The sequence below is a fragment of the Anopheles nili genome, chromosome 3, assembly GCF_943737925.1.
Source record: "Anopheles nili chromosome 3, idAnoNiliSN_F5_01, whole genome shotgun sequence".
Classification (NCBI taxonomy): domain Eukaryota; kingdom Metazoa; phylum Arthropoda; class Insecta; order Diptera; family Culicidae; genus Anopheles; species Anopheles nili.
Window position 1 is genome coordinate 13,930,487 of NC_071292.1, and position 27,779 is coordinate 13,958,265.

Genomic DNA, 27,779 nt, shown 5'->3' on the forward strand with positions numbered 1-27,779 from the left:
CTTTCCTTTGATGCAAAGTACAACATCATACATTTGAAACTATACGAATTTCTACTGTCACTCTCGTCACGTGGCACGTGGTAAAAGTTGTTTATTGTTTTTATCGCGTCAATTACAGATGCTTGCAGGTTTTTATATTCGATTATGTATTAATTTGCTGTTTAACCTACCTATACTGGTTATTTTATGTTCACTGGTCGTCTATTGTCAAATAGAAAGCCTCGGCTCTGTCAACTTTGTGCTGTTTGTTTTCATTCGCCGTGTTGTGACTTTTCGACACGTCGATCGAAATTGTCAACAGTGGAAAAGAGGAAAACAATCCTCTCGTGCTCGCTTTCAGTATTTTGTGATATAGAACAGTGATTTTGGCGTAAATCTTGAACAAAAACAACAGAAATTACGAACCACTCCAGGCGCCATGGTTGATGAAGGAACGCGAAAGGCCCTCAGTGGCATTCCCCTTCTGAAAACAAAAGCTGGCCCCCGTGATAAAGACCTGTGGGTGCAACGGTTAAAGGAGGAATATCAGGCACTAATTAAGGTGAGTTCATTTCTCGAATGGAAACAGCTGGTGCAAAAATTATATGTATTTTGTTCCTTTTAGTATGTGCAAAATAACAAAGCATCAGACATGGACTGGTTCCGGTTAGAGTCAAACAAGGAGGGAACGAAGTGGTTTGGCAAATGTTGGTACATGCACAACTTGCACAAGTACGAGTTCGATGTGGAGTTTGACGTACGTGGCAGCCCATTCTGCAATATGTTTCGAGCTTCAGTAATATTTAAGAATTCCTTACCATCCAACAGATTGCCGTGACGTACCCTGCAACATCGCCGGAAATAGCGCTGCCTGAACTGGACGGAAAGACGGCGAAAATGTACCGTGGCGGTAAAATTTGCCTCACGGATCACTTCAAGCCTCTGTGGGCGAGAAATGTGCCCAAATTTGGAATTGCGCATGCAATGGCCCTAGGGGTATGTACAAGAAAACTATAAACATTTCACAGAACGATAATTTTTTTTAAATTACTTACTGTGTTTCCTTTAGTTAGCACCATGGCTGGCAGTTGAGATCCCGGATCTAATAGAGAAAGGCATCGTATCGTACCATGAAAAGGGCACATCCTCGGGCTAGGAGACGCCGCATCCGTTCCACTACTATTTAACGCCTATCGTTGCATTGTTATCCCTGTTTTACTCATTTGTCTATCTGCTGAAGAAGTAAAAGCATTGAAACACTTTCTCGGTACATATGGTTCTGTTTTATTCCTTTCACTACACTTTGCTAATTAGTTGGTATATCTGTGTAGAATTTAGTAATATTAATAATAATATAATAATAACTATAGTAATTTTATTCTCTTTTACTGATAGTAACCCTTCCGCTAATGCACTGATTCTGTACAAGTTTGTAATGATAAACGTGCCGTTCTCGCCCGAACGAATCCCAGCCGCAGTTATGCCGCGTCCCTGCCTTTATCACTGCTTTCCTCGCAATCCAACAATTAAGATTGCTCTAACGCTAATACTTGCTGCAACAGCGGTCTCCTCTGCGCGCCCCCTCTCGACGGGCAGTCAGCCGGAAGAGTTGCTAAGTCCGATCGATCGACGCGGACCGCAATGAGTATACCGCAAGACTGAAAAGCCCTGAAATAGCTCCTCCTTAGACGCCCACATCATTCCTTATCAAGTGATGGAAGATTTGCATAATTTTTCAATACGTTCTATACGTTAGACAGCCTTTCTAAGAAGTAGTTTGATATACACCTTCTATCGATTTTGCCTACAAAAAAACTAAATAAAAATTTTGAAAAATGTGCCTCTCAATATCGAACACGTCTGCCTCCTTGCAAGGCGCTCCAATCGTGCCCGTGTGGTTATTATAGGTGCAATGTGTAAAATGGGGTTTCTTTTAACGCTTTGTTAATGCTGCCGGCAGAGTAACAGACATACCGTTTTGTTAGGGTCAACAGTAGCTAAAAACATCAACATTTTCCTGTCTTACTGTATATTTATATAGACTGTGACCTGTTGTGGTTTTTTCTTCCTAGGGTTGCTTAAAATGCGAAAAAACGTACCCTAAGTGTCAATCCGATGCCGTTTTACTGCACCATTCCCGACTCGCCATCCCATATTGCCAAGAAACCGTTCCGTTAAACGAGCGAAGCTTAGCTTTTTAAGGGGTTAACGCTGAGAAAGACATCCCCCAACCACTTTTGGGGACTTACCCCTAAACGTCTGCTGGATACATTTTTTTAAAACTGTAGTTTAAAGTTTTTAATGCTTTCTACTCTTTTCCCTCCACTCGGGCTGCAGCATGACTGTCGAGTTTGTTAAGCTATTTATTGGTTCAACAATGCTTCACATTTGGTTATCTGATGATGCTGGGTATAGTCGCCTTGTAACGCTAAATCGCACCTGCGCTATTGCACGGGTTTAAATATCGGTTCTATTTTTTTCAACACATTATCTTTCAAGCTTCAGAACGTATAATTTTGCATTGCTATTACTGTGTGCTGTTGTTTTTTTTATATCCAAAAACACGTGAACATATCGAAATACGGCAATCGTTAAACATCGACCGCTGATGGTGGTTAGTATCTGCTTGCGTCCACTAATCTAACATTCTCCTCAAATTCAATCTCAGTTTGTTCGCTGGAGGCAGCTGTTTGCGCGGAGCTAATTTTATTGCAACATATACATACATTTACAAATGGCACACGGGCGCCTTTTTCGCCCGCTGCCAGTAGATAACAAAAGAAAAAAAAGGATTAACCTCTCGATCGAGGCGGATCAACCTTGCTCACTAAATTCTATACTCGTACCTTACGTCGGCGCTGGCGAGGAACGAGGGAACATCAATGGGCTGCAGTGGTACATTTTTCACACTCTTTCATCACCTCTTACTCCTTCTCTCTTCACTTTCACACACTCTCGCTTTGTCGATCACTTCCGGCTTGCCAAACACGAATCCTCGTTTGAAAGGAAATCGCTCGGGCGAGGCTTTCCTTTGCGAATGCTAAACGTGTGAACACGTGGAGTAATAGTAACCTGAATTCAAATATTTTACAAAATAAAACAATCTTTCAGGCGATAGTGTTTAGCCACAGGAAAGCCCCACTGTCCGGTTTAAAAACGACCGCGCGTGAGCGACCGGGCATGCCGGAGGTCGTAGCCTTGCGATTTATACATAAATTTTAAAAAAGGAACGAAAAGGATTAACAAATTTTGGGAACCCATTCAAATGCGTGTTTGTATTTGTGCCACGCTGCGGTGGGTGTGTTTCCGCCATTCCATTCCCGCGCCAAGAGCCAATTTCTTGGGTGTCTAAAACTCATTTTCTTCAAATAAAACCAAAAAAATGGCGCGTAAATAACAGAAAAAAAACCGTTGAAGGTTAGTGAACGCCGGTGACGGCAAAAGAGGATGAAAAAAAGTGTATATACACCCAATGGTAATAATAATCACGATGCCATGGAAGAGAATGGACCAGTCTTTCCATCCGGTCCCGTACTAGGGGCGGAAGAATTCGAGGATCTCGTTTCGTCGATCGCAACCCGGATCGACCCATCGCGGCGCGGTTGGTTTCACGTCGTGGAGCAGCCTCCACTCACCAACGTTGCCAACCTGATGTCAACGGGTTGTGGTTTCGGTTTTTAATAAATAAGCATAATAAATACGACGTCATAAGCGCACGTGCCGTCAAAACTCCTCGGATGCTTCTCTTTTTCTCTCTATCGCGCGCCCGTGTGTGCCTGTGTGCGGAGATTATTTTGGGGTCAACAAAGCTGTCCTCTCTCACACTGCATCCGGTTCCGGGAGTTGCTGAACAAGCGCGCGCGTGCGCTGGATGATGATCCTCCCGCCGCGAGGATACGTATGGTGTGTATGTGTACGTGTGCGTTTTGTTTCGTCACTTCTCATCGATCACCAGCAGCGTCGTGTCCTGCGACCATCCGTCTACTGTCTCCTGTGCGGAGAGCAGCCCCAACTTACTTATAAACCGGTGAGATATCAAGCGTCAGATGGCGCAGCACCTGATTGCGAGCCGTCGTTCGGGTTTGTCGCGAGGATCGAATGATTTCCAGCACCAGACTGCGACAGTCATTGCACACGGCCATCAGCTCCCCGGTGAGCCGCTCCTTCTGCGGGTCAAGCCCACCACCCTGCCCACCGGAAGCCGTCAGCGTGAACGCTTTCGCGAACCGATTCCTACAACGGAAGAAGCGTGGTTGTTAATCCAACCCGGTGATCATTCGTGAAACCGAGGTCCTTACTTCCTGTCGAGCGTGCTGCAGTTCGAGTGCGGCCGCGCTGGACTCTGCGGTGGAAGACTGTTTGGGCCCTCCATGCTGCGGGACATTAGCGAACACCGTTGGGCGGTGGCTGACGTGATGGCGCTTGCTGGCATCATGTCCTTGGCGGTTGGAGCACCCGACACGTGGTGTGAAAGCGAGAGCGCAAGCGTTTCCGTGCCATGAAGGGTGCTACCCGGCGTGCTGGAGGCAGACCGTTGGTTCTTTGGTGAGGACGGAGCACTTCCGACCGTATTTCGAGTCTGTTTCCAGGATGGGTATAGAGACGAACACACACACACACATTAGCACCGGAAAAGCGGGAACATTACCATGTAACCCACGTGCTTACCTTACGATCTAACTCGGGCCGTAACAGTCGCTCCATCAGAGACCGGGGAAAGGATTCGTCCACCATGCTTGTTGGACCGGAACCGGCACCGTGCGCGTGATGACTCGGCGAGGGTGTGTTGGAGGTGCACGGGCTGTTCATAAGCGAGGGCGATAGCAGCACCACGGGAACATTGCGGAAATGTTCGGTAGGTATTCGCATCTGAAAGTGAACCGAAAAAGGAATAGTAAAACAAGCTCTCCATAAAGCTCTCTGTGTCCCTTCTCAAGGATCAAGGATCAACGCACCTTCGTGTTGCATTTATTGCAGACCGTTCGCTGGCAGAGCTTGCAGAGGATGCCTCGAGCAAACAGCGTAAAGCGGGTGCGCAGGCACAGGAAGCACACCTTCCGTTTCTCGACGTCCTCCTTGATGTGTACGTCCACCGGGAGTCCCTCGAGCTCGGCTTTCGTCATTACCGAGCGGATATGTACGATCTCCTCCAGCGTCAGCGACAGCCGATCGTTCAGGTTGAACGCGTCCTTCCACTGGTGCTCGTCGAGCGAGTTTTTGGTCCAAGTGTCGCCAAGTGACGACAGATTGCTCGTGCCACCATCCGCGCTACCGATCGGTGCTGGTCGAATAAGGGCCGGAGCTCCATTTACGACGTGTGGCATCACCACGGCAGAGGGTTTTTCCTTAGGGTTTGTGGCAGCCACACTCGTCGGTACCGTTCCAGATGGGAGTGGGTCCTGTTTGGAGGGTGCATCGCGATCGGATTGGCGTGAAACAGGACGAGATGGGGGCACCGAGTGGCTCGCCAGTGGGTCAAGCTTGTAGTTTTGATTGCACCCGATGATGGTGTGCCGACGCATGGATGCCCGGCGTGATTCGCACTGCGTTGCCAGGTCGTACGCTTTGGTGGAAACGTAAAGAAAAGGATATTAATCCTTTGAATTTGGGGAGGGGTAACACTTTGAGTTGCGTAAAAACCGTTATAAAGCATGTTAAGAAAACTCAATATTAGCCGGTGGGTGGAATGGAAGTCTTTGAAAAACAACAAAAAAGAAACACACACAAAAATGAAAACATAAAAGTAAATCAAAAATAGACAAAAACAACCGAAATGTTAGCGGGCTGTTAGAAAGAAGTCAATAATTCCAATTGAATATGAATACAAAGGAAATGGTTAACGAACGAACTACCCAAACAAAAGAAAACATACAAAAGTTGCTAACCGAACACCTACTTCTTATGCAACAACGGCGATGGTCGAAAACTCGAAACATGTAAAATTAAACCAGTTCTTTAAACAAAGGAACGGAACAACAATTGACATCGGAACGTGACATTTTCAAATAAGCGTTTGTAAACCGGCTTCGGTTACCGACGAAGCCCATCGAAACCAAAGCATTATAAAATGTGCAAAATCGGAGGAAAAACAAAACCGAAACGAAAACCAACCACGTTACGTGAAAAAATGCAAATAGACAAGCGCGTGGATATCGAAAAAGAAGCGAAGGAAAATCTATTCCGGAGAAGATTTTAGGGCTTCCAATCCGCGCGCGCTCAGCTTCGTGTTTTCGTGACAAAATGGAGAAACACCCCACAAGGTGGTTGATGTAATTCAGTGAGAAAAGGCCCATTGGAACGCTAAAACAAAAGAGGCACACGTTGCGCATGGCTCAAAACGCAAGCGCGGCAGTTTAGTACGATCACACTAGCAAAACGAATTAAAACGGGGTGGAAAAATTAATAGCAATCTATGTCGATGAAAAAAGAGCGTTGGAAAACCAAAAAAAAAGAGGCACACAAACACACACGCACACACAAAACACAACGAATCGGAATGGGTCAATAGTTACTTTCGAGCGCCTTATCACAGAACCGATGGTACTCGTCGTGGGTGATGATGTTTTCTGTAATCGAGGCAGAATCCGTGTGCAAGCCGTGACGACGTCGACGATGGTGGATTAGTGACGAAACGAAATAGGTAGAAGAGAGATGGGTCATTGCGTGGGTTAGAAAGGACCATCTTGGGACCGTCCCAAGGATACAAGCAATGTTGTGTATGTCGTTGATATCGTTAGTAACTAACCGATGGAAGTCTAGTTGGCATCCTACGGTACCATACGTCTAGAGAAGCATGTTTCTGAATCTCCCAGCCCCCTACTAGAGGTCTAAGCCCCTCGCGGTTCCTTTACTTACTTGTTCGCCGCAGCACCGTGTTGATGTTGTTCTGATTGTTCTCGTTGTTGACGATCATCAGGCGGTTTGTACTGTTGCTGGCGTTGGCGCTACCACGGTCATCGGTGTTGCCACGCTTAGCCCCCACAATCCCGGACGCTATCCGATGTCCACCGTTCAGTTGAACTCGCTGGCCACTGGAGGCACTGCACGTGCTCGGATCCGTGCCGTCGGTCGCTGCGCCATCGATGAAATCATCATCCTGCACGGGGGATGAAAAACGAAACAATTCGAGGTTTGTATTTGAGTTGTTTTTGGAGCATTTTCTGCTCGTGTTCTTGCCCGCCCCACAACCGGGGTCGGTCTCTTCTGCCCTTCGCAGGCACCCGCCGTTGTTGGCCATGGCAACAATGGAATGGAGCGGACATGAAATTAAATTAGCACTCCGTAAACCGGGGGGTGAGCTATTTCTTTGGGACAGCGTATCCGCCAGTGTTTAGCATAATTCCACCACGCGAAGGTCACCGTGGTCGAGATTTGGAGCAACATGGAGCCACATTCACCCGCTGGTGGGAAAAAAAAATATGTACGCACCCTTTCCCCCCTTCAAGCACCCCCCAGTGGTCCCGTTTCAGGAAGCGAATGAAGTGGGGTGACGTTCGAAGGAGTTTGCTTTAGAATACGGTCACGCATTTTGAAAGTTTCCCCCCACTACGCCGGCGAGTTGGCAGAAGTTGCAGATCACGTTTTGGACGCAACGCAGCCCGCGTGTGCGTTACGAAAGCCCGGTTCCGTACGCACAAAGGTTAAAACCCTTGTCAGGGCTCGCTGGCCTCAGCATTTCGTGAAATCGCTGCAAGTTGCTCGCGGTGCGCCGTTGTCCGGTACCGTCGTAGTTTACCCTTTCGTGGCTCGATGCAAACGGAACCGCAATCTGCGAGACCTCTGGTGAACGGGACATGAGCTTAAACGCACGGGAACCGGGTCTCACGGGCGTGTAGTTGGGTGAGGTTGGTTTTTTTTGCGAAACACATGCCGCCTTACATTTTCCACGCTCTCATTTACCCTCACGCAATTGACCAAGCTCAGGTGCGAATGTTCGCGCTAGGGAGCTGGAAAGTGTAACCGTTCTTGGGAAAAGGAAAACCTAGCAGTATGAATCGTGCCAGAACGAAGATTGAAGCCTACTTTGATCTCGAACGATACGCAGCATTCGAAGAAATCTGGCACCCGGAGTCAACTTTCAACAATATGCAACCCAGCAGACCAGGCAACCTTGGCTTCATACTCCAGTTTCCCCGATCGCGGCCCGGTTAAAACTGGCTGACGGAAGGGAGCACAAAGATTATGCAAACCACCCCCTAACGCGGTGGCGCAGTATTGTGGCGAAGCCGCAAGAAAACCCACCGTCCCTACCAACGTGCAACAACTGCTGCGACTTCGGTTGCTCCATTCAATGCTCCCATGCTTCCGTCATCACGCGCTGAGAAAAATCGCCATCGGCACGCCGTTGTAATGGATGCCCGGTTGCACCACCACGATTTGTAGCACCCAAATCTCGTACCGGTGATCGGCATTTCATGAGCTTTTCATTTTCCTGCAAACCGTCCAAAGTTTTCTCTGCCCCCCAGGGAGGTGTTCTCGGGAATTATCATAAGCACCGAATGCCCGATCCTTCCCAGGAGAGCGACACATTGTAGATCCAACCCAGCCTCTGGATATCAGTGATCATCACTTTTGAAACGTGCACTACCGGCAAGGCATAATCATTGGCTTTGGGTGAGCGAAAATCGCTTCCCCCTTCGTGACCGGGACGTGGACGCAGTTATCTAACGGCGTTCGGTCAACAGAATGGCCACCCACTCGCGCCAAAATGGAACCTGCAGCCACGATGTACTTACGTTGAACAGCGAAAAGTCTACTGGTATCAGTCTTAGGGTGTTTCGGGGCGTGCCGCTGGTGTGCGAAAAAGTCGACCGACCCAGCGTCATCGTTTTGTTGCTTGTGCTGCAGCTGCTACTGCTGCTGATGTAGCCGATGCTGCCGATGCTGCTGCTGGTACCGCTGACCCCGTCGAGGCTGCTCGGAGCACCACCGCTGCTGGAGTCGATTTCATCATCACATGGTTTCTTTACGCTATCTAGTTGGGTTGTGGTAGGTAAAACTGAAAGTAAAAGTACACACCAATCGCGAGGGATGGAGGAAGATGAACAAAGAGGGAAGAAAGAAAAAAATATAGAGCACAATTAGCAACGGTGGGTGGATTTTGAGCGGCGGAATTTAAGTCATTTTTCATTGCAAATGGAGCAAACGAAGAACAAAAACGTAACCTACAACAGACCCCAAATCCAACATATATCGAACAGTTGGTTAACCCCCCATTCTCTCTAGCTACAGGACGATTGTGTTAACGTGTTTCTAATCGACTACGTAACGCAATGAACGAAGACAAGGTTAGACACATTTCACCACACACATAAATAGACAAAAAAAAAACCGCACAGACTAAACAGAAGCAGAAAAGTGTTCTCTAATGTTTTTTATCACTCCCCGAAAGCGAGTACGGTTGTTGGCCTCGATCAGGGCACGGTTATGTCACGGACGACTGATGTCCTAAGCCCCTCGCGTGCTCATCAATACGGTGCTGTAAATGTCAGGCCGTTTTTATCACCTCCAACATGACGACGGGTGTTATGTCTGCGGGTTGCAGGTTTTATCTAGCCGCGTGTACTCACAAACCTCCAGCTATGGAACGGACCCCCCTTTTTTGGGGAGCTTTCGGGCAACCGTTCTCGACAACCGCCAGGTGGTAAGACCCTGGCCCAGAACGAGAACGTGGCGTATAGGGCCCTCCAGTTCTGCCCTTGAACAGCAACCGGAGAACAGGGTCACCTGTGCGAACGTGTGTCACTTTACAAAGGGCAGCGTTCTGGCACGAATTGGCGGTGAAAAATGGCTTCCCGTTGATAAGGGGTTCATACCCAGAGGGGATGTTTCGAGGGGTTTCCCTTCGTTAAGGGCACCATCGATCAGAGACATCGTCCTCGAGCACACCGACAGCAGCAACAAGTGTGATCGGTCACGGGAGCTGAAGTAGAAGCCGCACGACAAGGTTAAATCGAAACGGAAACGATCCATTACTTAACGGTCAAGTCAATAAAACAATGCGCCATTACCACCCACCCGTGATGTGGGCTTTATTTTTTCCCTCCCACGACGAAATTCACGGCTTTACCAAATTCACCGAGAGAGCTTTTTATGACTCCTGACGTCCATACGTCAGTTTGGCCTTCGTGTAAGTTTTTGGTTGGGATGTTAGCGTTCTGATGCCCACCTTACCCATTTGCGCAGTTCAACAATTTCAACGGCCCAAAAGAGGTGCTCGAGTGCCCTTTGCTGTGAGGCTGTGTAAGAGAGCTTTCGGGAGCTTCGGTGTTCGAAGGTAATGAAAAGACGACGCTACGTTAGCAGCGAAATAACTCTTACTCAACGCCGAACGCTGTGTGAAGCGCCATAAAATGGCCCTCCGTCCACAGTTCCCAATGTTGGTCAGCGAGTTTTCATAAAGAAAAAGGACTCCTTACTCCAAGAAGCACATCACAGCGGTGTTTTGGGTCGGGCAGGTTTAAGAAATTCATGAGCTGGCTGTACCGGAATTGGGTTTGTGTGCAAAGGATCCCGAAGCCAACCTAAGGAATGAGTTTATGCCACCCTTAGGAGGACCCTCAATGTTGGGTGGATTACGTGAAGCTTCCCGGAAGCGCCTCGTAACATGAAGGCTCCCAGTTTTAGCACCAAAGACGACCAACGTTTGGGGAAGGAGCCGACGCTCAATTCCCTAATGGGTTACATTTTTGTGAAATTGCATCTTTTTATTCCACCAACCGAACGAAGGGCCAGCTGACGATGCAGCGATGGGGCGAGACTTTTGGAACGTGAGCGTTGGAGCGAATTTATAATGCCACAACCCCAACCCAAAGGCAAGTGTCAGTTACACAAACCGACACCACGGCAAGGTTTGGGCATGTTCCGTGTTTGAGAAGAAAAATCGACAGACAAACAAATGCAATTTTCCGATTCCAGCGAATTACGTACTTCCGATTGGTTCGCTTTTTTTGGGCCACCGCCAGCACCGGCATCGATCTGGGCGTCATAAATTGAATTTCTTTATTTGCCTCAAGCATATGGTGTGGGTGTTTTGGATGCGGTCGCGTTCTTCCGCTCAAGCAACAGCTACCGATGGATTCAATTTCTTGCCGTGTGTGTTTCTGCTGCCACTGCAATGTTTGCTGATCTTGCGCTTGGACGAAGTCGCTCATACGTCGCCTATACGTCAACAAGTCCCCGGGCTCGATATTCCCACACGGATGCTCCGGGGAAGCTCAGACCGAGATGCTTTCCTCAGCGGTATCATTATGTCTCATCCATAACGTCCATTATATCATCATATTCATTACCGTTTCGCCATCGAGCCGGTCGCTCCACCGAGAGTTTCGGTTCGGTTTTCTCCGTCACTCGAAGCGTCCGTCCATTTGGCTCGGCTAAAAGTGCGATCAATAATCGAGCGCAGAATAAACATGACCTCATTGGACCGGACACTCTTCCGACTGGGAAAACATTCATTTTCTTCGCGCTTGTGCGGCTGACGAAGGGTCGAAGCAGACGCTGGAATCATTTTCAAACGACAGAACGACCGTTCTGCGGTTGTTTGACCGTTTGTGCCGTTGCCAAACGCCATGAGTGCGTGATTTGATTTCGATTGGAAATCCCGGGGAATGCATATTTAATGCTCCAAATCTGAGGCTCGAATGGGGACAAATCTCGTCACCGTCACCGTTGGGGAGCTGATTTTTGGTGCGTCCAAATTGACACGTCTGAAGCTTGATGCGACTCGACGTGCCAAAGCGGAACATCCCATCCCCAATTCGAGATGGACGCGAGCGAATGTCAACGGTTTTGTCGCATAGCGGGAGTAACCCAGCTAAAGCCCACGAATGTTGCTTCACTGCTGCTTTTCTTTTGAGTATTCTTTTTTCGAGCAACCCTCAAAGGAAACAATGCTCGGTCACGCCAGCCGTTTGCCAAACAAGACACGTTTTGTGATTCTGACGGGCTTCTTCGCAAAGCCCGGCAAAGGTTCGGCAGAAAGGCCAACGAACTGCGATGCGAACGGGGCGACAATTGCTTCCACATACGCCGGTTTAGTGGGCTGATTAGCATCAACACCATGCGGCTTCACCTGCACACGCCCTACCATATGGAAGCGATGGTTGAAGCGTAAAGATGAGCCCGGAATGTGCGATCACACACAAGGCAGGGAAGATCAAGAACCTGCGTACATCCGTCTAGTTATTTTAGCTTCCAACCGTAACGAACACGGGAAAAAGCTTCCACCCCTGTAGCGGACACGGCACCGGAAAAGTTTCCAGAACCGCGCAGTCATTCGCTAATGGAAAGCGCACACCTCGCTTTCTAAGCGAAGGTTTTCCATAATTGTGAGTCCCCCCTGTTTTCGAAGCGCGGTTGTCGTCTTTTTAAAGAGTTTGGGCAAACGAACACCCACCCCCGAGGGAGGCGCTCAAGTTCGCTTTTCCCTTGAGGTTGGGCCCAACCCCGTGGCTGTCACGGGCGGGAGTTATAAATTGTTTGCCAGCTATTAAGGCTGATTGCCCACTCCCTAGGCCGGGCAATTTAGTTAATCGGTTTGACAATCTTTACTATCCTCCGCAGAACCGGAAGGGCTTTAGTTTGTTCGCCAAACGTGCCGTCGTTGTCGGGGGGTTTTTCTTGCCTTTGTTCCGTGGAAATGCTAGCATATGTTGGTCGGGATTTTAATGACCCGAACACCAAATGATACACCTTTCGGTTCGACGCATTCTACCTACGGTAGTACCTGATCTCGGTTTCGGTGTTGGAGGTTGCGGTGTCGAACGTGGGGCCGCCTTAGGTACCCGATTGATCGGGGGAAGGCCTGCTCCACACGCGGTCAGGCTGTTGCTGCAGTTCTTGGCCACAGCGGGAGGTTTGCGCGGCGATGGAGCCATCGGACCCGTGGAAGAAGCTCCGTCATCTGCCGGACAGTAGGCTAGATCTCGGACAGCATCAACACACGGGTCACCGTCGGGTGATTCGCAGTCAGCCGTCGCCGTAACAAACATGCTGCTGTGTTGCACTTAAGCACCAAAGTTTATAACACACACGCCACACAAAACAAACACGTTACGGGGTTTAGTAAACAAAAATGTCTTTGAACTTAAACTGTGAAATTGAGGAGTTGATTAATAAGCGATTCTTTATCGGTCCGGTGGAATATACCGAGAAAAAAACAACCCCTAAGGTGCACTTCCTTAACGGCTCGTTTTGCGCGAGCCAGACGTGGAAAAAGGAAACCCGAACACCACAAGGATCGCGAAGGAACTGACGATGACATCACCGGCAGGCGAGACCTACAACAAAACCACCCAACGCCAAGCCCAAGAGGGGTTCCGTGGTTTGAGATAGGTCTCGAAGCGGGAAGGACCTCGTCAAGGTGCTTTGTTTCCGTCTTTTCGGTCAGCACTTTCCAGCCGTGTCCACACAGTGTGTTGGTGTGACGAACCGTTGCATAAACGTGCACACACCACCTGAATAGTGGGGGGAAAAAGGCGAGCGTATCCTTGCGCTCGGTACGTTTAGTATATGCAGCGACATATACAGCCACTAACACGATGGTAGGAAAATGAGTCACCAAACAAACGAACCCGCTATCAGATGCTTCCCGCTTGGGGTCAGCTGCTGGGGGGGGGGGGGGGTGGTAATCAAGGATCGGGATCAAGGTGGAAAAACGGCGGGTGGCTATAAAAATAGTCTCCCTCCACACAAGGTCCTGCTGTACGGAAGGAGGCATCCTTGGGGAACTCATAAAACGCGCTCAACACAACCAAGGATACGGATGTGAACACTCTCTCTCTCTCTTTCTCTTTGAAACGCACACACAAACACTCGCACACACAGGCGTGAAAACAAACAAGCCTGGCAGGCTCACAGGACATCCACACACACACACACACGCACGCACGAATGGCACACGCAGAATGCAGCAGATTTTCCCTCTACGCAAGGACCACGTGAGAAGCGACAAGGCAGCATGGCCTCGGAATCGGCACAATGTTGCGTTGGTTCGGAATCGTCACTAACCCACTTATCGATTAGTTCGAAAGTCTACGCTTTTAGCACGACAAAAATGCGAACCATCTGGTTTTTACATGTTCGTCCTTCGCAGACTTTGCCGCCAGTTGACGGGTGACACCGCAAACAGATGGTACGGCAACATTTCCCACAAGTCGAAGGAAAAACCGAACTCCGCGGAAGCTATACATTACAATTCGGGCACTTGAGGGCGCTAAAAATTGCTGCAGCTATATCAGAAGCAAGCAACGGAACACCGCACTTGGCACTTAAAACATGCAGCTAATTAAATACGCGCTCGCATCGAGCGACCGTCGAGCTGACGGGCACGTCACTAACAACCGCCACCATTATCGCAGCACTGCAAATACACCGGAGTGCTGTGTGTTTTCCGTTCTGCCTTTGGCCGAGCTGCGAGCGGCGTGACTCCGCGAACGACTGAGACAGCGTTTTTCGGTGGCCTGGGCTCCCGCGGTTTCCTACGCGGACTGGAACCGCGAGTTGGAGAGTGAATGGCATATTGTGACACCCTTTCGAACCGAACGCGGAGAGAACCACGGTGGCGAGAGTCAACCACCACACGCTGGTGTTGGTGCTTCGTGGATGCTGCCCTTCGAGGCGCATGCGTAGCCTTTCCCGTGGGTTGTAGAGCGAAGGAGCCTTCGCCGTCGCTAGTAGTAACGGCAGCACGACTGCGTGTGTTGGTGAAGTGCAACAATGACACTCGGTCTCGCGCATAAGCGGAACATAAACAAAACATGTCTCGCGCGGTAAGGGCCGCTCCACTAATGCTGCATGTCTCGTGCCGCGTAGTGGTAGTGGAGGCGCCCAACATAAACAACCAGCGCTAGGTGGGGGGGTTGAATATGAGCATATCTCAAACGGTGAAGCGCCGGCGCTGGGCTACAGTCAGGGCCAAACTTTGATCAGCACGGGGGTGGTTGAGATTTTTTTTAATCATCAAACCCTGCACCGATATGTTTCGGAAAAAAGGGTACATAAAAAGTTTCCATTTCCCACGCTGTCGATCGTTACGAGTTTGAGGAGAGTACCCATCCAACCAAAGGGGAAACGAACCCACTGTTATCGGGAAGCTTTATACCATTCGTAAGAAACGCATGATGTATGCTATCTTTACTGATATTTGTTTCGTGTCGCATTACATTAACATATTTTTTTTTACTTATCAAAATAACAACGTTACACGCTACTAGTACTTGCAGTGATAAAAGTATATTCATTTTACATTACGGAGGTTGTGTTATTTCTTTTTTTCGTTCACTTTGTCCCCCGGTTGGGTCCGCTTGTTCTTTTTGAGCTCAGCCCGGGTCCGCTTCGTATCGGCAGCTACTGCTGTTACACGAAAGAGCTTTCATGACAATCGCAAACGAATCTTTTTTTTTTAGATAAATGATAAGGATCATTGCCATTTGGCAAATTCTTGGCTCGAGACGCCTTTATCTGGCCCGGATATGGTCTTGGGGATTGCGTCGCACAAGCTGGTCCCGAATTCTTTTCGTTGGTGTGTGAGTTGCTGGCTTCGTGGGGATTGGCCGACGTGTGGTCGTCATCCTGGTAGTCCTCGGGGGTTTAACGGTTTTCCTTGTTGGTTTGCGATTTATCGTGCTTGAACTCCAAGAAGGAGTAGATCCTGTAGGGAACCACGTGGCATTCGTATCAGGAGTAGTCCAGTTTAGTGAAGGTTCTGTTGCATTCCAAGAAGGAGTTGAGCCTGTAGGGAACCACGTGGCATTCGAATCAGGAGTCGTCCAGTTTAATGGAGGTTCCGTTACATTCCAAGAAGGAGTAGAGCCTGTAGGGTTCCACGTTGAATTCGTATCAGGAGTAGTCCAGTTTAGTGGAGGCTCCGTTGCATTCCAAGAAGGAGTAGATCCTGTAGGGAACCACGTGGCATTCGAATCAGGAGTCGTCCAGTTTAATGGAGGTCCCGTTACATTCCAAGAAGGAGTAGATCCTGTAGGGTTCCACGTTGAATTCATATCAGGAGTAGTCCAGTTAAGCGGAGGCTCCGTTGCATTCCAAGAAGGAGTAGAACCTGTGGGGTTCCACGTGGCATTCGTGTCAGGAGTAGTCCAGTTTAGTGGAGGCTCCGTTGCATTCCAAGAAGGAGTAGATCCTGTAGGGAACCACGTGGCATTTGTATCAGGAGTCGTCCAGTTTAATGGAGGTTCCGTTGCATTCCAAGAAGGAGTAGAGCCTGTAGGGTTCCATGTTGAATTCGTATCTGGAGTAGTCCAGTTTAGTGAAGGCTCCGTTGCATTCCAAGAAGGAGAAGATCCTGTAGGGAACCACGTGGCATTCGAATCAGGAGTCGTCCAGTTTAATGGAGGTTCCGTTACATTCCAAGAAGGAGTAGAGCCTGTAGGGTTCCACGTTGAATTCGTATCAGGAGTAGTCCAGTTTAGTGGAGGCTCCGTTGCATTCCAAGAAGGAGTAGAACCTGTGGGGTTCCACGTGGCATTCGTGTCAGGAGTAGTCCAGTTTAGTGGAGGCTCCGTTGCATTCCAAGAAGGAGTAGATCCTGTAGGGAACCACGTGGCATTTGTATCAGGAGTAGTCCAATTTAGTGGAGGCTCCGTTGCATTCCAAGAAGGAGTAGATCCTGTGGGGTTCCACGTTGAATTCGTATCAGGAGTGGTCCAGTTTAGTGGAGGCTCCGTTGCATTCCAAGAAGGATTAGAACCTGTGGGGATCCACGTGGCATTCGAATCAGGAGTAGTCCAGTTTAGTGAAGGTTCCATTGCATTCCAAGAAGGAGTTGAGCCTGTAGGGAACCACGTGGCATTCGAATCAGGAGTCGTCCAGTTTAATGGAGGTTCCGTTACATTCCAAGAAGGAGTAGATCCTGTAGGGTTCCACGTTGAATTCATATCAGGAGTGGTCCAGTTTAGTGGAGGCTCCGTTGCATTCCAAGAAGGAGTAGAACCTGTGGGGTTCCACGTGGCATTCGTGTCAGGAGTGGTCCAGTTTAGTGGAGGCTCCGTTGCATTCCAAGAAGGAGTAGATCCTGTAGGGAACCACGTGGCATTCGTATCAGGAGTAGTCCAGTTTAGTGAAGGTTCCGTTGCATTCCAAGAAGGAGTAGAACCTGTGGGGATCCACGTGGCATTCGTATCAGGAGTAGTCCAGTTTAGTGGAGGCTCCGTTGCATTCCAAACAGGAGTAGATCCTGTAGGGAACCACGTGGCATTCGTATCAGGAGTAGTCCAGTTTAATGGAGGCTCCGTTGCATTCCAAGAAGGAGTAGAACCTGTGGGGTTCCACGTGGCATTCGTGTCAGGAGTAGTCCAGTTTAGTGGAGGTTCCGTTGCATTCCAAGAAGGAGAAGATCCTGTAGGGAACCACGTGGCATTCGAATCAGGAGTAGTCCAGTTTAATGAAGGTTCCGTTGCGTTCCATGAAGGAGTTGAGCCTGTGGGGTTCCACGTTGAATTCGTATCAGGAGTGGTCCAGTTTAGTGGAGGCTCCGTTGCATTCCAAGAAGGAGTAGATCCTGTAGGGAACCACGTGGCATTCGAATCAGGAGTAGTCCAGTTTAATGAAGGTTCCGTTGCGTTCCAAGAAGGAGTTGAGCCTGTGGGGTTCCACGTTGAATTCGTATCAGGAGTGGTCCAGTTTGGTGGAGGCTCCGTTGCATTCCAAGAAGGTGTAGAGCCTGTAGGGATCCACGTGGCATTTGTATCAGGAGTGGTCCAGTTTAGTGTAGGTTCCGTTGCTTTCCAAGAAGGAGTAGAACTTGTAGGGTTCCATGTTGAATTTGAATCAGGAGTAGTCCAGTTTTGTGAAGGCTCCGTTATATTCGATGAAATAGTTGATCCGTTCCAATAAAGCGTAGAGTCCGTTGAATTCTCAGACGAAGTGGACAGATTCCAAGTTGTATCATGATGTGGTTCATCCCATTTTCCAGACGAAACAGTCTGCACTGTGTTGTCGGTTGCTAACGTTAAATTATGAACTGCATCAGAACTAACAGACACCACTTGGCACAATAATATCACCCACAATAGAACTCGCACTTTACTCACTGATATTTTGTACCACTTAAAATGCCCCATGATAGGACGTACCTTTACGAAGTGACAATCGAAGGCAATCTGTTGGCATAGACCACGTTCCTGCCTTCTTTTTATACCTGTATGCATAATCTGGAACTTTATCGACATGAAATCAATATGAACAACTTCCCAGCGCAATCAGTTGTTATCATAATTGCTTTTTTCCATGATAACTAAGTAAACGATTCTTGTTTCTTTCGTCTGTCGTTTTCGATCTTAGACACAATATACCTCAGTATAGTAGCATGCATGACAGAGTGTTATACTGGTTGATTTAACGCAGCCAAAATAACAGCCCCCATAGTGGCCATTAAACGACCAACTTGCATAACACTAGATAGCTAATAATAACCACTGGAAACACGAGAGACGACATTGTAAAGTTTACAAGTGTGCTGAAATTAATGCTATGACGTCATTGCCATTGGCCACGGTGCCAACAAATCAATAGTGAGAAACTGTGCATACATAAGCGTTGGGCTCCCGCAGGAGCAGAGCAAGGATGCGCTTTTCGTACCGTGATCGCAATAGTTCGTGACCTTGGCATTCAGCAGCATTGGCGTCGGGTCAAATATGCGATTCCTTGCCAACTGTAATCGTCTCTTTCTCTCTCTTATTACTGTTTGGAAGAAAAGTTGCACTTACATGGAAAAGTGAACCAGTTCCAGCCAAACTAGTAAAGGTTGTGGGCATGGTACCCAAATGCTGCACCACTAAAGCTGCACATATACTCCCGGAGCACTATCGGGCGAGCGAAAGTGCCAAATAAAAAAACCGAACGACACACATCAAGATGAAAACCCCAACGAAAGAGTGATAAAATATGCATTTGTGTGAGTTCCCACTCTCCGCCGGGATGAAAAAGGACGAACCCCACGCAGTGCGGCACCGATGCTGGTTTGACCGATGAATAATTGAGTGAGAGTAACCCGCACACGAACGACGACGATGGTGGCGGTTATTCCAAATTGAAACTGATACCTCACGCTCTGAAGACTGCAAATACATGTCGGCACACAGTACGTGATTCAAGTTCGGCGTGATTCACGGTGAGATCCCGCGGAAACGTCATTTCGTTATCAACACCTAGCCACCGGAAGAAACACCACGTAAACCACCGATCGATTGGGACTGTAACAAAGCAATTGATTTGTGAATGGAGCATATTGTTGAACCAGCCGCGAATATCAGCCAGTTATCTCGACAATCGAATGGCAAAAGACTTTGTTTGTAATTTATTTCCGGCTAACGGCCGCCAGGAGAAACAAAGCAGCTTGTTTGTCTCATATACGAGTACGATCGTTCTTGAAGATGGGTTTCTGGTTCTTGATTTAACTCGTGATTCTCATTACGCTATGAATGCCACTGTGATAAATTTTTAATTACACTGTTGACAGTTTAAAAATAACCGTTAGGACGTTAGAGGTTCTTGTCGCCGTAGTGTCATTACGTGTTCCTGCTACGAGAGGTTAATGCACTTGCGATGTGATATTCTTCTGAGTCGCTAGATTTAACGATAAAACACGAGCCAAATTGACGTTGATAGCTCTTGTTGGGCTTTAAGTTACCATTCTCACCGATTATTATCATCCCCACCGTATCGTTTGCATGCCTTCTGCAACACCCATCAACCCGGACCCTGGCAGAACTAAAATCCATTGCGTCACTGCACACCCACCTCACAGCAGGTCATTCTCGCAATGCCCACGCCTAGTGGGTCAGTCCAATCCGGTTTATGCCATCGAATCCGATGGATATATTTACCGTATCATTCAGCTCGCTATAAATGCGCATTCTTTCCCTCGCAAGCTCGGCAGGAACAGGCTGCGTAAATGGGAGAAAGTTTGCTCCGATGTCTCGAAACATTTTGATTCGTTTTCGGTCCCTCTCCGATGGGTTATCGCTGGGTGCACGCAAGGTTGGGCCGCTGGTCCTGCTCGACGAGAGCTGAACGGTTATTATTTCGGTTGATGTCTGGCTTCACCGAACAGGTACGGTAATTCACAATACGACCTGGATGGTAGTGAAACCACCCACTAGTTTTCGATCGGTGGTTTTATGGTACAACTCTGGCACGCAACAATGCCATCCGTTATGTACAATGTCACACTAGATACGAAATTTAGATAGCATGAAGGTCGAACTTTCTTTGTTTTTCTATCATTTCTGATCGTTTCTTTTTTGCCTTAAGCCCACCAAATTAATTCGATTCGGGTTTGTTCAGTGATTTGGGTTAAATATTTTGATAGCACAAAACATGCACACTTTGTCTGAAGTGATCGGAAATGCGTGTTTGTATAAGTAGCACTCGAGGTAAGTAAAAAGAACATCGCATTTAATCCACTTAGAACGCTGTGGGTCCATACCTGACCATGGGGAAGCTCTCAGTTTCGTTGGCTTCAACACCACGGCCTTACGATAAATCATTCGCATTATCAACGGGCAATCAATTTAGCAGCTACTCGAGCGGTGCCAATGGCGAGCTTCTGATACTTTCGCCAATCAATCAGCCAAACACGCTTCGAGAGTCAAGCACGGTCGATTGTCACTTTTGCAGTGTGGTAATTAAACGCACGGCGTGAAAAATTTCCAAGTGCATCCAAACGCGTGACAGCTGGAACTGGTTTGAGAAATCAAGCCTAGCCGGCTGTTTGATTCGTTCGCCTCTAACAAAGCGTTATGAGATTTACTGGGCCCGAGGAAACGGGTTTCATCATTTTCCTCCCCAGGATCGAGTGCATCGACATAGAGCCGAAGGCACCAGGTTCCGAGAGCACGTGCCGACTCCTAATCTCAAGAAAGCTGCGAGAAAAGCAGCAACAAAAGAAGCCCCCACAAGCAGTACGGTAGGCACGAGAATTCCAACCATCCCAACTATCTCAAAGACAAGCGTTGCTGCCTCGGCGTCACTTTCACTTCGAAGAAGAGCTGAACAGCGGACTGGACACCTGCATCTTTTCGACCATTCGAGGTTCACGACGAATTTTGGAAGCCTGCAAAATCTGTACCTCGTCGGCACGATCGAGCCTTCATCCCACGAGATGCCGAATTTAAATACCCCAAAAGCATTAAAAAAGGGGCCTTGCCGATCGCACGATAAAAGCCTCCAGGCGTGCGATGGAGGCATGCCGCCCATAAAACCGCTCTTTTGCGTCGTATCTCAACATTAGCCTGCCGAGGCGATTCTATCTGCCTCGGTTCCGAAAGAGTGAAAGGCTCGCTTCAGGCCTTCCGTCCGGTGGGTCTACTACCATCAAGTTTGTTACTTTTTCGCTTTCGGGAACCATCTCTCTCCGGTGAGGAAAGGTCTGGATATCCTCCCGCGAAGTGTTTCGTGACCCAATTCCGGGTTTCGCCGTACTCCGGCAGTATGGAGCGACAACCTTCCTGTGCTTGTGTCGTGATAGTGCTTCCTTCGCGTAACGTCCGTTTCGAAGCAATCAAACGGGGAAAAGCACAATCAACGTGGTGTACTCACGTGACATTTAAGCCGCTTAACCCTTCTGCCGACCGCACGTTCTCGCATCGGCGCCCTTTTTACATTGTCCACGGTTCAGCAACGCTATCGACCGTCTCGATTTGCGGAGCTGAACGGAAGAACATACGGAGTGGCATTACCTGTCATTCCCATGGCCAGCTGGCGGAGTTTAGCGTTCAGGTTTATATAATCCATCGTTGCTTCCGGCCACAACACAACTGGAACAAAGGGTGCACTGCACACTGCGTCTGTTATCACATCACAAACCCTAGCATTCGTTCAAACAAGTGCACGTATCTCGCGTTTGTCAACATTCGTATGCAGTCAAATTTCACTAAAACAATGCAGCAAGGATAGCTATCAGTAAGGAGTGCTGTGGTTCATAAAACACACGCTACATTCCTTCCCCATTCAGTAGTATGTTGGAAATCTCCACCGGTGTACGGACGATAACGAAACGGACGCACGGTCGTCGAAATCTCAGCGCCAACTGAAGTCCAAACGGTACCGGCATGCGGTGGGAAGCATAAATTTCTTTCCATCCCTAAAAGCCCGCGAAGCATACGTGCTTGCATACCGCCATACCGCCAGGCGTGTCAAAGTAGCGGTTCAGTGTATTTCGTATTCATTTATTCCGCATTAATTGATTTCATCGGATTTTGAATTAAATCTTGATAGATGTAACATAGCAAAAATGAAAACTGAATCGATTAATAGTATGCCCTTGCATCATATAATTTATAGGTAAAATGTATGCAATATATAGTTTTATTAATATAAAAAAGCTTAGAATACGATAGACTTCATTTCAAAATGAAGTTGAATATTATAGAAAATTTGTTTGAAACATAAATTTATATGCTGTTTCGACATATGAGTTTGACAGTTCTGATTTATGCTATACCTCCCTATTGTGGTACAGCAAGCATCGAGTGAGCACCGGCACAGAAAAGCTCGCGGTTGGTATTTGTGCTTGCGCTCTATTGCTTTCCGTAAGCTTACAGGTTCGAGGGTTTTTCCAAGAAAAAAAACCATCACCAGCCCACTGACGTGCGAGATTCATTCTTCATTTCATAATACTTTCCTGATTTATTTCGAAAGGAGCAGAATAAAAAAACCTGCTAGCTCGCAAAACGCGACCGGTGGCAAACGGGACGATATTACACAATCGTTCTGTCAAACCGTTGATTCGTAGCTGCCAATTAACGTTATTCGAGAGTAGGCGAAATGCCGGTTACGGACCGTCTGAGCTTCCGGCGCCCCAACCAAAGGTGGGCGTTATAAAGGCGTCATTTCGTCCTTTTGCTGTTTCCACATGTTTTCTTTGCCGCTTTGAATCGATATGCTCAACACGGAAAGTCAATCCGATGTGGTTAGGAACGCGGAACCGTCCGAGCGGCCGCGCAAACCAACCGGCAAACGGGAATAATTTATTCAATTCGTTTTTGCGGTCGCCCTGTAATGAGGTTCCCATTTCGCTCGCGCTGATTTCCACCCCCACCGGGGTTAGCTAAGGGTTTTGGAGCTCGAGCAGACGTCCGCCGACGTTAATCCAATGAGCGTTGCGGGTGAAAAGATTAAGGATACGCACGTACCCCACCGGGAAAGGCTACCCACGCTTGTGGGGGGTATAATTGAATTTTATTGTCCATAGCCAGCGGGTCAGGTCAAACACTAGCTACGAATCGAGATGTAGCGCTTGGTTGAAATTAAGTCCGCCTGAAGAGAGTAAGTAAATTTTCCGTACGGCCACTTGTTGGATGGATGAAAATAATGAAATTCATAAATAAAATAAAATGGTAAAAGAAACAAAAATAAACACAATCAAGCGCGCTAATTTTTCCAACACGGACCAGGCGTCACCATTGGCGAGCTTTCGAAAAAGCTTCGTCAAAACAACCCTCGCTTAGTACGCTGTTTTACCGTAGAGGGCGCTAGCGCTCGTAAGGAGGAAATATACCCGTTTTGAAGCGTGCATCATTGTAAGCTTATTTGGAGCTTTAACGTCGACGATGGTGACGATCTTCGTCAGTGTAAAACGCCCTTTGATCGCTCGCGAGCATTTTCCCGAGTGAAAAAGAAGGTAAAGGAGACTGTTCGATTATTTTTAACAACCGGCCACATTAATCGCTGATGTCAGCTTCAGCCGTTTGCAAATTTCCCACCCATATCTCAGAGATTAGGCTCTTCTCCGTTGTAAACGGTCCATTTCGCCGGGGTCAATAAGGGCCACGCTTTGTGCATCTATTCAGCGTCCCGGTTTCGGTGGGCATGGTAGTCCTACTTCCCTTTCGCTTTCCGGGAACACTGCGTGTCGCTTCAGTTTGTGTTTCCATTTCATCACGCTCGCCACCGCTGCGACAATTTACGATCGTGCACCGAAGTGCGGCGCTACATAACATCTGCAGTTAAGCGTCCCATTGCGAAACTGGGCACTACGAAAGAAAAGTAAGCCCTTTCCTGACGGCGGGCCGGAAGATTGGTCCGTTCCTGGCCGCGGTCTTCGGAACAAATGAGCAGCCCCGTGACATCCGCGAACGCAATGAGCAAAAGTCTTTGACATGTTTATGAGACATTGTTCCCGCGCTTTGGATGCGCACTTCGCGAGTGCAAAAAAAAACTTGCCCCCTAGGGACATCATCCCGTCGCGAGCGAAACGTCGATCTGCTCCGTACGATAAGCCGTTGCTGGAACGGCCAAGCGAGCTTTTTAATGGGAGGTGGTACGAGTTGGTTTGCTTTATCCACCCATCACTCGAAGCCCGCGAGTTTCGTAACTTGCGATGACACTTCTTCAGCGGCGAAGCTCAAACACTGCACCAGCCAGGTATGGTAATGAAGGTAAGCTGATGGAGATCATTATTATTATGATCATTTTTTTTTCCTTCAGTTTAACAAACATCAAATCATCGCCCGGCTGCACCGAGCGAATGCAACGCGCTCCCGCGCGGCCATCATCGTAAAGGGCTCTCGGGCGGAACGACATTAAACGACGGCCAAGAATGGGACATTTTCGGTCACAAACCTGCCATTCATCATGATGCTTCGCGCACGATAACGGTGCACGCGATGCTGGCGTGGAAAGCAAGAATTTGCATACCAATTTTGTCCGCCCGAGATAGACCACGCGGCGCATCGCGGGCGAAAGTAATAGAAAGAAAATTAAATTAAAAATTCAACCTTCCAGCCTAATAAAAAGCAAATTTCGGCGTTATTTTTACTTTTTTTCATTCCAACACAATCGATGTGGCGTTCTTTGCGTAGGACTCACCGGCGTCTTCGAGAACGCAGCTTTTTCCCATAATTTTCATACGCACAGCCGTAACAATGTGCTGCGACGTTGGACCGGCATCGGTACGATGCCGGCTAATTTAATTTAACAATCAAAACGCACCAGACCGGCCGCCTGGACAATCAGGCGTCCGATGGAGCGCCCGCCGGACTCTCCATAAATGTCACAGTCTATGATTTTTATGATAAAACGCATCCTCTCCCCTGAAGCTTCAGTCGACTCGTACGTTGCATGCTGGATCGTTATCACCTCCGGATGGATTCGGTAGGCTTGGAGCCGTCTGAACGAGAAAATTTCGAAACACTCCCTTACATGGCCAAGCTTCTGTGACGGATCGAAAACCCAAGCGAACGCACGATCAGTCGATTGATGGTCGTAAAAATCTGGACCCTCCGGTGTACGACCTCAGTTTATCGATGAATGTGGACCCGTAAAAAAGCCGGCCGCGCACATCCATAATCAACTCGAATATTTTAGGAGCGTAATATAATAATGGTGGTCGTAAAAAACTGACACTGTGTGGTTGGCTTCGAACAAAGAATAATGTATCGCTTGATCTAGAATGGATACTGAAGGGATCGAAAAAGTCAATCGATTGATTGGATTAAGAGTGTATCTATAAAATGGATTCCAGCTGCCTTTTTCTATTAAATACATGTGCTGTAGCTGTATGAGCGAAAGAATTGTAAAATAATTGGAAAAATCCACATAGAAGCTCAATTTCCTCAGCTAACTTCATTTGTATTAGATTTACGAAAGTAAACCCGAATCTTTTCACTTGAATTGTGTATTGGAGAAACCTTCACTATGCAACATCTGGTGATAGGAAACAGGACGATTCATACACCACAATCTCCTCTGCTTACAGCTGCATTGAGCATCGTCAGCAAATAAAATACCCCACAGTTGTCAACCTCCATCGACGATATTGACAAATGGGCTCGAGATGCAAAGCTCATAACCGCTGGTGGCAATCGTTCCCGTCCTGATTGTGGGTCAAGTTTCTGCCCGCGACAGTTGAAGCTGTTTGCACGGCGCTTAGAAACAGAAAGTGAGCCACTATCGCACCATCCATCGTCCATCGAAAAATGCCTTTTTCTACTCGTTTCGATCCGCGAATGATTGGCAGCGGATGATGGACGGGGTGGCATATTTTAGCATGCACTTAAGCATCATGATGAATTGTTTTTTTTTTGCTCGCTTCCTCTCAAATAACCAACCGAAGTTTATTGGCTTCTCAACAAGCCGTGGCCGGTGAAAGTTGTTCTACCGAGTCGGTTGCATTTTCCCACGTGCACGCTCCTTGTGAGAAACATTGAGACATCTTTCGAGCCTGTTTCCGGCAGAAAACCATGATTTAAAGTCTTAATCATCAACGCGGTGCTCGTACGCTCGCGGTAAATGGACATAATTAATTATCGTCCCCCAGCGTCGGTATTTGTGCCGCACACAATCAATCGCGACATGCGATACGTGACGAGGAACAAGCTTCAATCGTGCGTTTTTTTGCCTTCTTCGGTCTCCCAAAGAAGACAGGGGCACCTCCTTAAAGCTCGCTCCGGCAAAAAGAGCTCGAGGAGGTTCATTTCTCCACCGAAGAAACCGCCGCACTTTAATCGGCTATCATCGATCAGCCGAAGATTCTCGCCGTTGGCAAGCGATGTGCAATGAGAGGGCGCAATTCTTCACCCTGCCGGAAAGAGGCGGCCATTTTCCTTATACGACACACTCACACAAGCCGCTCACACGTCCACCCGGACCGCCCGTGATGCTTTTTGATGGAAGCCTCAATAGAACGGCCCGGACGCAGCGCTGAATATGATTGACAAGCGCTTCGGCGTGTGAAAAGTGCTGCAAAGATGAAGAAATGAACGACATGGGACATGGGGCATCCCGTGCAAGGCATTTGCTAGAAAACGCTTAGATCAGGGGAGGATCGATAAGGCAACATTGTATGCGGTGGCTCTTTCGTGCATGGGAACGAGCTTGTGCGAACATGCTATTTATTCTGAACCGAATACAGGATGGGATGTTTTTCCAAAGCTTTGTCCCGTTGAAGCTGATTTAAACGAGCTGATTTTTAAAGCTAATCATGACAAGCCTTTAAATCAGCTTCTTTAATAGAATACTAAGGACGCCATTTCTTAACGAATCAAACATGCTTGCTGTATTTATCTGTTTTCCTTTTAAAAAACACACATTCTTGTCGAAAAACCCCATCAAAACCCCCGATAGAACATTATAGACGAATCTGCTTTAATTTACACCACAAACTCGACAGCTAAAATTGACCAAAATTAAGACGTTCTGACGTGCACAGGCTCCAGCTCGAATCACGATCCACAGTCGCCAGCGGGTTCGGTTTCGCTCCAAATTGGCGCCCGGATAGAACGACATTTACATACCGGTGCGGTGGTCTCAACTCTACCGCCGTGCCGCACGTCAATTAGCAACCTGCGGTGGTGCCATCGTAACATTAATCAGATTAGCGTCCCGCTCGGGGCGACGCCCGGGAGCTCATCTCCCTTCAGGGATGGGCTTGGGGTTTTTCGAGGCCACATTCCGAAACGCCATCGCGCGCATAAGGGCTATAGCCATAGCCATAAGGGCCGGTTGATCTTGACTCGCATCTCCCGAAATCCCACCCGGTTGCTGAGCCTCCTCTAGCTCGTCGGATGGGCGCGTGGCGCACCGATCCTAGCGCCGAACCCCTTTTTTTACGTTCCACGGAGAAAACCCGTCTCAGCAGACGCTCGTTAGAAGTGTGTTAATCCAATCCAGCGTAAGGAGGTGAAGGAGAAAAAAGAGCAAAGGAAGAGGGAGAGAAAGAAAAGGAATTCAATTTTGTTATGATCAATAATTTCAGATAAAATTATTAGCTGTAAACAAAGCGGAGCTTGCGAGGCACGCTGCCCGAAGAGCCCATCACAAGCAGATGCAGATGCACCGCCCGA

The 27,779-nt window shown here is 48.1% G+C and overlaps 3 protein-coding genes across 3 annotated transcripts in view; 1 reads left to right on the forward strand and 2 right to left on the reverse strand.

Moving 5' to 3' along the window:
- The first annotated feature begins 317 nt into the window (after positions 1–317).
- LOC128723065 (ubiquitin-fold modifier-conjugating enzyme 1) lies at positions 318–1,243 on the forward strand. The gene is made up of 4 exons (XM_053816772.1): positions 318–541; positions 605–736; positions 808–975; positions 1,049–1,243. Exons 1-4 carry the CDS (start codon positions 419–421, stop codon positions 1,133–1,135), a joined length of 510 nt encoding a protein of 169 aa, XP_053672747.1. The 5' UTR covers positions 318–418; the 3' UTR covers positions 1,136–1,243.
- Positions 1,244–3,992: 2,749 nt separating this feature from the next.
- LOC128722820 (protein spire) overlaps positions 3,993–27,779 on the reverse strand; it is a 110,370-nt gene continuing 86,583 nt past the window's right edge. Inside the window, exons 10-17 of the mRNA XM_053816501.1 lie at positions 12,707–12,947; positions 8,715–8,977; positions 6,835–7,075; positions 6,492–6,545; positions 4,935–5,542; positions 4,648–4,848; positions 4,278–4,558; positions 3,993–4,212 (exon numbers count right to left, since the gene is read on the reverse strand). Of these exons, the coding sequence (XP_053672476.1) occupies positions 3,993–4,212; positions 4,278–4,558; positions 4,648–4,848; positions 4,935–5,542; positions 6,492–6,545; positions 6,835–7,075; positions 8,715–8,977; positions 12,707–12,947 (2,109 nt within the window). The remainder of the gene's footprint in view (positions 4,213–4,277; positions 4,559–4,647; positions 4,849–4,934; positions 5,543–6,491; positions 6,546–6,834; positions 7,076–8,714; positions 8,978–12,706; positions 12,948–27,779) is intronic.
- Positions 15,303–18,059, reverse strand: LOC128726955 (mucin-2-like). Its single transcript, XM_053820805.1, has one exon. The coding sequence runs from the start codon at positions 18,054–18,056 to the stop codon at positions 15,438–15,440; it is 2,619 nt and encodes an 872-aa protein (XP_053676780.1). The 5' UTR covers positions 18,057–18,059; the 3' UTR covers positions 15,303–15,437.

Coding starts and splice junctions, on each gene's coding strand:
- LOC128723065 (XM_053816772.1), top strand. CDS start 419: ATGGTTGATGAAGGAACGCGAAAGGCCCTCAGTGGCATTCCCCTTCTG. Junction 542..604: donor AATATCAGGCACTAATTAAG/GTGAGTTCATTT, acceptor TGTTCCTTTTAG/TATGTGCAAAATAACAAAGC. Junction 976..1,048: donor CGCATGCAATGGCCCTAGGG/GTATGTACAAGA, acceptor TGTTTCCTTTAG/TTAGCACCATGGCTGGCAGT.
- LOC128726955 (XM_053820805.1), bottom strand. CDS start 18,056: ATGGGGCATTTTAAGTGGTACAAAATATCAGTGAGTAAAGTGCGAGTT.